Source organism: Pseudonaja textilis, chromosome 10 (genome assembly GCF_049901715.1).
Source record: "Pseudonaja textilis isolate UNSWEBS1 chromosome 10, rPseTex1.2, whole genome shotgun sequence".
NCBI classification, from domain to species: domain Eukaryota; kingdom Metazoa; phylum Chordata; class Lepidosauria; order Squamata; family Elapidae; genus Pseudonaja; species Pseudonaja textilis.
In genome coordinates, this window is record NC_141999.1 from 19,891,904 (window position 1) to 19,902,967 (window position 11,064).

The window sequence follows — 11,064 nt, forward strand, 5'->3', positions numbered from 1 at the left end:
TCTTGAAAGTCTCAAGTGATGTGCTCCCACAACTTCCGAGGGCAAGCTGTTCCATTGGTTGATTGTTATAGATAGATAGATAGATAGATAGATAGATAGATAGATAGATAGATAGATAGATAGATAGATAGATAGATAGATAGATAGATAGATAGATAGATAGATAGATAGATAGATAAATATCATAGATAGTTAGTTAGTTAGTTAGTTAGATAGATAGATAGATAGATAGATAGATAGATAGATAGATAGATAGATAGATAGATAGATAGATAGTGTCAGTGTTCCAATGAAACTCCCCATTCTCATTCAGCACTCAGAAACAAAGTTCATCCAAGTAAGACTTTATTGAAGAAGATAGATGATAGATAGATGGACGGATGGATGGATGGACAGACAGAGAGAGCTAGGACAGGCCTCCAGAATCTATGCAGAAGGCAATTCTACAGTAATGATCAGTAACAACTTTGAATCCTGAAGGGTAATTAAACAGCAATTTTACAAGTGCTTCAAATACTTTTTTTGTGCATAGATACCTCGTGTGTTGTTTTGCAGAACTCCCAGGCCACACCTGTGCTCCTTCAAGATAAGATCATTTTTTAATCTCCGTGCCTAACTCATCATCATGCAGTTTCTGCTGGGGCTCTTCTTCTTCTCCATCTTCCTGACTCCAGGTATGGTCAGAGTTGTGTTCCTGGGGGCTTCAGTGGAACTAAGGAGGGCCTTCCACACTGGCCATTGGGGGTTTTCTAGGGACTGTGGAAAAAACCTTGAGAACTCCTCAAAGAAGGAGTCATTTGCTGTGGGTGCAGATTCAGAACAGACCAAGGTTTATCGAAAGTGTTTAAGTCTAGAGCAAATTTACCACATGTGTGGTCCTTTCATATGGAATAACCACTAAGCCAGAGGTGCTATTCAGCAGGTTTGTCTTGGTGCAAACGCTCTCAGTGTACATAAAAGAAAAGATACATTCATCAAGAGTCAAGAATCATCAAGTACAACACTTAATAATAGTCATAGGGTTATATAGTCATAGGGTACAATAAGCAATCAAATCATACTAGGAAACAGTCAATATAAATCGTAAGGATACAAGTTAACAGATTATTAACAGATAATCAGAGTTGGAAGGGACCTTGTAGGTCATCTGGTCCAACCCCCCGCCCAAGTGGAAGACCCTACACCATTTCTGACAAACGGCAGTCCAATCTCTTCTTGAAAGTCTCAAGTGATGACTGCTCCCAACAACTTCCGAGGGCAACTTCTGTTCCATTGATTGATTGTTCTCACTGTCAGAAAGTTTCTCCTTATTTCCAGGTTAAATCTCTCCTTGTTCAATTTCCAGCCATTATTCCATGTCTGGTCTACAGGTGCTTTAGAAAATAGCTTGAATCCTTCCTCCCTGTGGCAGCCCCTCAAATATTGGAAGACCTCTATCCTGTCTCCCCTGGTCCTTCTCTTCACTAGACTAGCCAAGCTCAGTTCCTGCAACCGTTCGTTGTATGTTTTAGTCTCCAGTCCCCTAATCATCCTGGTTGCTCTTCTCTGTACTTTTTCTAGAGTCTTCCGAGGGCAAGGTTACCAATGTTATGACATTGGTTGATTGTTCTCACTGTCAGAAAGTTTCTCCTTATTTTCAGGTTAAATCTCTCCTTGTTCAGTTTCCATCCATTATTCCTTGTCTGGCCTACAGGCACTTTAGTGACAAAGTGACAGTCATACAGTCACAAGTGGGAGGGGATGGGTGACGATTAGAAGATTAATAGTAATAGTAATGCAGACTTTGTAAATAGTTGGACAGTGTTTTGAGGGAATTATTTGTTTAGCAGAGTGATGGTGTTTGGGAAAAACTCTTCTTGTGTCTAGTTGTTCTGGTGTGCAATGCTCTATAGCATTGTTTTGAGGGTAGGAGTTGAAACAGTTTATGTCCGGGATGTGAGGGGACTGTAAATATTTTATTTATTTGTCAATTGCTTACAAGATAATAGGTATAAGTAAAAAACCTAGTTATGAATACATGGATACTTATAAGAAAAATAAAAAATAAAAAAAGAAACAATAGGACAGGGACAGTAGGCACGTTGGTGCGCTTATGCATAGCCCTCTTTTTGACTTGTGCAGTATACAGATCCTCCATGGAAGGGAGGTTGGTAGTAATTGTTTTTTTCTGCAGTCCTAATTATCCTCTGGAGTCTGTGTCTGTCCTGTTGGGTTGCAGAACCAAACCAGACAGTTATAGAGGTGCAGATGACAGACTCAATCATTCCTCTGTAGAACTGGATCAGCAGCTCCTTGGGCAGTTTGAGCCTTCTGAGTTGGTGCAGAAAGAACATTCTTTATTGTGAATATATATATATATATATATATATATATATCTATCTATTATCTTCTATCTATCTATCTATCTATCTACTATCTATCTATCTTGATTCAGTTCGCAGACAGACTCAGCTTTGATGAAGTCTCATTCATCATCATCAGGCCTCTGTCTTCAGTTCTTGCTTTTCACTCTGAAAAGCAAGAACCGAAGACAGAGGCCTGATGATGATGAATGAGACTTCATCGAAACGTGCTCAGATACTTTGAATCTTACGCGAAGAAACCCAACAACCAAAGATCCACATACAAATACCTCGAAATATATATAACCTATATATAAATATATATATATATATATATATATATATATATATATAAGCTCCACCCACTTTTCTCTCCTTTCCAGATAGTTCCATGAAGTGTGAATATTGCGTATCAACTACTACAAATTGCTCTGGCTCACAGCAAGTATGTTCTGGTAGGAATCCTGTCTGCATGACTTTGATAACTGAAATTACTGCAAGTGAGTAAGGCTAGTTCTATTTTTCCCAACAGGGAAATAAGTAACACAGGTTTTACAACATACATAAATCTGATTGACCATGTCCCATCAGGTTGGTGATGGACCTTGAGCAGTGGTGGGATTCCAATAATTGAACAACCAGTTCTCTGCCCTAATGACTTCTTCCAACAACCAGTTCGCCAAACTGCTCAGAAAGTTAACAACCGGTTCTCCCAAAGTGATGTGAACTGGCTGAATCCCACCACTGTCCTTGAGGTCTTCCAACAGTGCCCCCATCACCAGTGAAATGAACCCTGTCCACCTTGATGTTGGTTGTTCTCTTCTTCTCTTTTCTTTTAAATTTTCCCATGGCCTTCTTCAGAGAGTCTTCATATAACGTGTCTGATGTAGGATAAGTTTTTTTTAAATTTTATTTATACATTTTTCTTTAACTTACATTAGTTATTAGCAAACAGTGTATTTGTCTGTGTCAATTTACTTATACACATTAATAGTAGTAGTAATATTGTTTATATATACATATATAAACAATACCTCTACCTCTATTATCTAACCATTGGTAGAACAAATTGCATGTTAAAAAATATTCTGTATCTCCTTTGTCTTTTATCTTTAGTGTTAATTTATCCATTTCTGCACATTCTAAGTTTTTTTTAAATTATACTTTCATATTTAGGGATTTCCTCATTTTTCCAGTGCTGGGCAAATACAATTCTTGCTGCTGTCAAGACATTCAATATTAAGTCTATATTCCCTTTGTTATATTTTTCTGGCAGTATATCTAGCAAAAATATTTCTAGCTTTAAATTTATATGTTGCTTTAACATTTTCTCTAGCCATGTATGTATTTTCGCCCCAATAATTTTTTTTGCCTTTAGTCATGTTCACCACATATGATAGTAGGAACCCGGTATCTGGTTACATTTCCAACATTTAGCAGACATGTTTTTAAACATATTTGCTAGCCTTGCTGGTAGCAGATAGCAATAGCAATTAGATTTATATACCACTTCACAGTGCTTTTACAGCCTTCGCTAAGTGGTTTACAGAGTCACCATGTTGCCCCCAACAATCTGGGTCCTCATTTTACCCACGTCAGAAGGATAGAAGGCTGAGTCAACCTTGAGCCTGGTGAGATTCGAACTGCCAAATTGCAGGCAGCTGGCAGTCAGCAGAAGTAGTCTGCAGTACTGCACTCTAACCACTGCGCCACCTCGGCTCAGGATAATGTAAGATGATTTGAGCCTGGCCATGCAGATAGGATTGGAAACCTGGATTTGGGTGGGTGGAGGAATCCCTTCAAGTTTGAGCGATGGCTCTGAACACTGGTTTCTCTTCTATTCCTCCAGCAGTGAAAATTCCTGCCAGCATGAAACGTTGCAGTACGATGGATGATTGCAAGCATTATGAAGATCTAAGGGGGAAGAATTTATCCGGCCAGCCATTCAACATAACCGATAATTTCGCTGGTCTTCTAGTTGGATCAGTCATTAAAGACGTTACCTGCAGCAAAGCTCCTTCCTCTTTTGCATCCTTCTTCCCAGCATTCCTTGGGTGCCTCCTGATGAAGCTTCTCTTCTAAAGTTCTTTCTTCCACCCAAGAAGTTTCCCCCTTTTTCTTGGCCTGTATAATCTCTCCAGCTGATCAGGCGGGATCTTGGATGTTATGCGTATGTGTCTAAATTTTACCAAGTTAAGCCGACGGAAATACAAATACAATCAGCCACCTTGAATGTGTGTTTGAAGAAAACTATTTTATGTTATTTTATTTATTTAGCTTTTTTTCCTTTAGTTTTATGCTGTTGATGCCATCTCAATCCTGTTGGCAACTCCGTGCATCATTTTTTTTCTTCCAGTTTAGTCTACAACCCTGGAGTTTTCTAGAGAGAAGAAAGCTTTGTTGAGCTGATTCAAAAGAATTAAACACACACACACATACACACAGAAAAGATGTACACAAACACACACATCCGCACACACAGAGGGAGGGAGGGAGGGAGGGAGGAAAGATAATTAAGAAGCTTCACTCTTCAATCTTCCACTTTTTTTCTTGTCTAAGGTAAAGGTAAAGGTTCCCCTTGCACATCCATGATAGTCGTTTCTGGCTCTAGAGGGCGGTGCTCATCTCTGTTACAAAGCCGAAGAGCCAGCGCTGTCTGAAGACTTCTCCGTGGTCATGTGGCCAGCATGACTAAACGCCGAAGGTGCATGGAACACTGTTACCTTCCCACCAAAGTGGTCCCTATTTTTCTACTTGCATTTTTTACATGCTTTCGAACTGCTAGGTTGGCAAAAACTGGGACAAGTCACGGGAGCTCACTCCAGGATGCAGCGCTAGGGATTCGAACTGCCGCATTGCCGACCTTTCTAATGGACAAGCTCAGCATCTTAGCCACTGAGCCACCACATCTTTTCTTGTCTAGTAATAGCCTAAGAGATTGTGACTTCTAGCCGTGCCTTAGGCATGAGGCCAGTTTGGGTCATTCATTCTCTCTCAAGCTAAGAGGGGGTCAACCTGTTCTCCAAAGCACCTTGAGGCAGGACAAGAAGCAACGGATGGAAACCAACCAAGGAGAGAAGCAATCTAGAACGAAGGAGAAATTTCCTGACAGTCAGAACAATTAACCAGTGGAACGACTTGCCTACAGAAGTTGTGGATGCTCCACCACTTTCAGCTGCTAAGAAGAGACTGGACAACCACTGGTCCGAAATGGCATAGGGCAGTGGTTCTCAACCTGTGGTCTGTGGACCCCTGGGGCTCCCACCATGTCATCACGAGGTCCGCGAAGGCTTGAAGATTTAAATTTTGAGTTTGGTCTTAGGGTCTGGGGCCATGGTCCATGGCCACCAAAGGTATTTTAAGGGAGTCTGTGGTGAAGAAAAGGTTGAGAACCACTGGTATAAGGGTTTCTTGCGTGAGCACCGGATTAGACTAGGAGACCTCAAAGGTCCCTTCCAAGTCTGTTATTCTTTCTATTCTGATATGGCAAGCTATTTCTGAAAATGTGGTTGTTACCAGGAAACAATGACTCAAAGGCACCCACACAAACACACACACACACACACACACACACACACACACCCAGACTTTTTGGCTTATGAGCCACATAATGGCTTTCTGCATTGCCTGAACCCAGCCTACTCCACAGACCACAGCTGAACAATCCTAGCTTTGTACAAGGCACGATTACAGTCACAATCCTGGAATGCAATGGCTCCATACTTGCTCGGAAAGGCCTTGTTTCCAAGAAGCCACCTTTTGTGTGCATTTGTTTGAGTAAGGAGCAGAAGCCAAATCTCCCGAAATCAGTAAATATCCTTTCTCTGCTTTGCCCTGCCTATTTACAAGCATTTTTTTTTTTTTTTTGAAAAGTTCTGTTTGGTTGGATTTCTGCACTGGGGTGGAACACATCCAGTCTTCCCTGTTTGGCAGTGTTGCAAAATGCTGAAAGAACTTTTAATTCAATTTTTGTTTTTTTAAAAAAAATGATATTCAATTGAAGTTGCAAGCCTATAAGGAACTTGGGGTGAAGATGTGAGTCAGGCCTATTTAACACGTCTCCCATAAATCTCCCATAAATATGCAGCACTTGAGTCCAGATGTGGTTTTGTGTGTACATGTCTGTGCATGTTTACCTGTTAGGATGTGTTAGTAAGTTCAACGACATTTTCTTCCTGTTTAGGCTGCAAATGGACACAAAATGATAAAGTTGAACTTGAGTTACCCAGAAGAGTGAACTTGAGGGAGAGAAGGGATAAAAATGTAAAGATTTAAAAAAAAAACCACAAAAAACTTCTTCACAAAAAAGGAAGTGTGTGACCGAGCTTATCAAAACAGATGTTCGGGACGTTGTAATGGGGAGATTGTGAACGGAAGTGAGTCATTTTTCTGCTGTTGGCTGACATATGAAGAACGGTTGCAGGGACTGGGTATGACTAGTCCAATGAAAAGAAGGACTAGGGGAGACATGATAGCAGGGTTCCAATATTTGAGGGGCTGCCCCAAAGAAGAGGCAGTCAAGCTATTCTCCAAAGCACCTGATGGCAGGACAAGAAGCAACAGGTGGAAACTAATCAAGGAGAGAAACAACTTAAAACTAAGGAGAAATTTCCTGACAGTCAGAACAATTAATCAGTGGCTCCAGAAGTTGTGGGTACTCCAACACTGACGGTTTTTAAAAAGATGTTGGATAAACATTTGTCTGAAGTGTTGTAGGGTTTCCTGCCTAAACAGGGAGTTGGACTAGAAGACCTCTAAGGCCCCTTCTAACTTCATCAGTGGTTAAAACAGGGAAGGCCTTGGTTTTAAACTACACCCTTTTGTGATCCCAACGAACAATTAAAACAGTCTTCAATCACAGGAAGCTCAAGAACAGCAAACAAATGTTATCTTTTGAGAAAGGAAGAGCTTTCTTTTCTTTTTCCTTTGCCAGTCCAGACTCAAACAATCAAGAACCACATGAATTCACTGATTAAAATATGTTCTTGGTAGCAAGATGCTCTTTTATGAAAGCCTTCTAAATAGCCTCTCTAATGAGGGATTGAATGTCTGAAGAGCATGGCCAAGGGAACCCCTCCCAGTGAAAAACTGTGTGTTTAATCCCCAGATATTTTAAACTGCAGATTACTCATCATCTATTCTTTGCACAAAATTCAAAGGGTAATCCTGGGAGTAGGGGTCCATGGGTCTTAAAGTTGCCGAGGTTGGACCTAGACTTTAAACGTGGTCATATCTAAAATTACATAAATGTGCTAACACCTAAAATTGCTAAAAAAATGGGGGTAGCTAAAGGTTTGATAATATCTGAAGTTACATCAATTTCTAAACACCATCCTAAGTTACATTAACAGAGGGATACAATCAAGGTCAAATGATGTACTAATACCATTCTATAAAGCCTTAGTAAGATCACACCTAGAGTCCTGCATCCAGTTTTGTTCATCACACTATAAAAAAAGATGTTGAGACTCTAGGAAATGTGCAGAGAAAAGCAGGGGTGGGATTCAAATTTTTTAACAACCAGTTCTGTGGACGTGGCTAGGTGGGCATGGCCATGTGACTGGGTGGGCATGGCTTTTTTTTGCAGCAACCCTCCATTTTTTGGGCCTTTTGGGCCTCAGGGAAGCCTCCTGGGCGCTGTTTTTACTCCCAGAAGGCTTCCCTGGGGCCCAGGAAGGCAGAAAACGGAGCCTCCATTTTGGGGGCTTCTGGGCCCAGGGCACGATTTACCTGTTCTCCAAACTGTGCAGAATCATAACAACCAGTTCTATAGAACTGGTCTAGAATTCCATTCCCTGGAGAAGAGCAACCAGGATGATTAGGGGACTGGAGGCTAAAACAGTTGCAGGAACTGGGCCTGGCTAGTCTAGTGAAGAGAAGGACCAGGGGAGACATGATAGCGGTCTTCCAATATTTGAGGGGCTGCCACAGAGAGTTGAGGGAGCTTCATCACTTGAGACTTTCAAGAAGAGACTGGACTGCCATTTGTCAGAAATGGTGTAGGGTCTCCCGCTTGGGTGGGTGGGAACAAGTGTTGGACTAGATGACTTACAAGGTCCCTTCCAACTCTGTTAATCTGTAAATCTGTAAAATCGCATTTGTTCTATGCAGGAACCTGGCCTTCAGGGTCTGATGGATTGTTCATCTGGCTGTGCTGAATATTTAAATGAAGGGTGTGATAACGTCAATTCATTTTCAAACAGCATTTGGGCTTCGTCCAATCTTGCACAATCAGACCAGCAATCTGCTCATGAGAGAGATGATAAACCAAGTGCAAATGCCTCAAAAACAAGAACAAACGTAAAAGGATATATTATGTGGGCTTCTATTTTTCCAAAATGACAAGAGCAGAATTTTTCACGTGCATCTTTTTAACACTTGGGAAAGGAAAGTTACGAAAGCATAACCTCGAGGGGAAGAGAAAGTTATCTAACAGCTTTTTTGATGACGTATTTGATGTCAGGTGTCCATTTTTAAGTCTTGAGATATAATAGAACCTAGAAACTTGAAGGTCTGTACTGTTGTTACTGTGTTTTTCTAGTATTGTGAGTGGTGATGGTAAAGGAGGGCTTTTCCTAAAATCTACTATCATTTCTACAGTTTTAAGTGTGTTCAGTTCAAGACTTTTCTGGCCGCACCACAAGCTAGTTGTTCAACCTCCCATCTGTATGTAGATTTATCATTGTCTCGAATGAGACCGATCACTGTTGCATCATCTGCAAACAAGAGCTGGAAGGAATCTTGGAGGTCTTCTAGTCCAACCCTCTGCTCAAGCAGGACACCCTATACCTATGATGGCAAATCTATGGTATGCGTGCCATAGGTGACACGCAGAACCATTTGTGCCAGCATGCCAGCTGCAGGCAAACTTACCTCACTCTGCATGTGTGCGCCTCACAGCTGATTTTCGGTGGGTTTGAGGCCTTTTTCGGCCTCCCAAAGGCTTGATGAAGGCTTCTGCAGGCTTCTGCAGGCTTTGGAGCCGAAAACTAGCCCCATTTCATCACTTCCTGTTTTTCTGAAAATACCGGAAGTGATGAAATGGGGCTAGTTTTTGGCCCGCAAAGCCTCCAGAAGCCTGTATAAGCCTTTCTCAAGCCTCTGGGAGGCCGAAAAAGGCCTCAAACCAGCCGAAAATCAGCGGTGAGGTGCAGCACAGGTAAGGGGGTGGTGGCGTGGGTGGGTGGAGATTGCGCGTGTATGCGTAGGGGGTGGAGGGGGTGCACATTGCTTTCTGGGTGCTGGCACGGTGAGGGTGAGCATGCAAGCACCAGTTTTTGGCACAATTTTTGGCACAGGAACCCAGAAAGGTTAGCCACCACTGCCTTATACTATTCCGCACAAATAGCTATCCAGTTTCTTCTTTAAAATGTCCAGTGTTGGAGCACCCACAACTTCTGCAGGCAAACCGTTCCATTTATTAATCGTTCACTGTCCGAAAATAAAGTTCAACAAGACATTGAAATAACGGACTGGAGTGGGAAGATCTTGGAAGATCAGAGTAGGCATAGGTAATCATAGGAGGAAGTTCATGGCAATTATGGGAAGACTGGGGAAGAACCTGATGTATATTTTTATGCCTGCATATACTTATGCTAATTGCTTTGACATAAGACTTCAGCAACAGAGTGGTCAATGCCTGGAATGCACTACCCGACTCTGTTGTTACATCCTCAAACCCCCAAAACTTTAACCTCAAACTATCCACTATTGACCTCACCCCATTTCTAAGAGGTCTGTAAGGGGCGTGCATAAGTGCACCATCGTGCCTACCATCCCTGTCCTTTTGTCCCCATTTATTTGTACCTATTTCCTTATTCTTACTCCTGTTTATACTTACACCTATTATCTTGTAAACGATTGACAAATCAAATAAATAAATAAATAAATAAAAATAAGTAGGGAAAGATGGGATTTGTATGGCCTGTTACTGATAGTCATCATGGCTTTTTGAATTAGTCTTTTTCCTTTTTCCTTTGCCAGTCCAGACTCAAACAATCAATTGCTAAAAAAATGGGGGTAGCTAAAGGTTTGTTAATATCTGAAGTTACATCAATTTCTAAACACCATCCTAAGTTGCATTAACAGAGGGATACAATCAACGTCAAATGATGTACTAATACCATTCTATAAAGCCTTAGTAAGATCACACCTAGAGTCCTGCATCCAGTTTTGTTCATCACACTATAAAAAAAGATGTTGAGACTCTAGAAAAAGTGCAGAGAAAAGCAGGGGTGGGATTCAAATTTTTTAACAACCAGTTCTGTGGACGTGGCTAGGTGGGCATGGCCATGTGACTGGGTGGGCATGGCTTTTTTTTGCAGCAACCCTCCATTTTTTGGGCCTTTTGGGCCTCAGGGAAGCCTCCTGGGCGCTGTTTTTACTCCCAGAAGGCTTCCCTGGGGCCCAGGAAGGCAGAAAACGGAGCCTCCATTTTGGGGGCTTCTGGGCCCAGGGCACGATTTACCTGTTCTCCAAACTGTGCAGAATCATAACAACCAGTTCTATAGAACTGGTCTAGAATCCATTCCTTGGAGAAGAGCAACCAGGATGATTAGGGGACTGGAGGCTAAAACAGTTGCAGGAACTGGGCCTGGCTAGTCTAGTGAAGAGAAGGACCAGGGGAGACATGATAGCGGTCTTCCAATATTTGAGGGGCTGCCACAGAGAGTTGAGGGAGCTTCATCACTTGAGACTTTCAAGAAGAGACTGGACTGCCATT

General features: G+C 41.8%; 1 protein-coding gene across 1 annotated transcript; it reads left to right on the forward strand.

Moving 5' to 3' along the window:
• The first annotated feature begins 554 nt into the window (after window positions 1-554).
• On the forward strand, window positions 555-4,528 carry LOC148124955 (uncharacterized). The gene is made up of 3 exons (XM_087940035.1): window positions 555-674; window positions 2,726-2,842; window positions 4,192-4,528. The coding sequence occupies exons 1-3, from the start codon at window positions 626-628 to the stop codon at window positions 4,422-4,424; spliced, it is 399 nt and encodes a 132-aa protein (XP_087796161.1). The 5' UTR covers window positions 555-625; the 3' UTR covers window positions 4,425-4,528.
• The last annotated feature ends 6,536 nt before the right edge of the window (window positions 4,529-11,064 follow it).

Bases quoted from the DNA above. Each gene is read 5' to 3' on its own strand.
- LOC148124955 (XM_087940035.1), top strand. From the start codon at position 626: ATGCAGTTTCTGCTGGGGCTCTTCTTCTTCTCCATCTTCCTGACTCCA. The intron at 675-2,725 runs GTATGGTCAGAG...TCTCCTTTCCAG, and splicing joins CTCCATCTTCCTGACTCCAG to ATAGTTCCATGAAGTGTGAA. The intron at 2,843-4,191 runs GTGAGTAAGGCT...CTATTCCTCCAG, and splicing joins GATAACTGAAATTACTGCAA to CAGTGAAAATTCCTGCCAGC.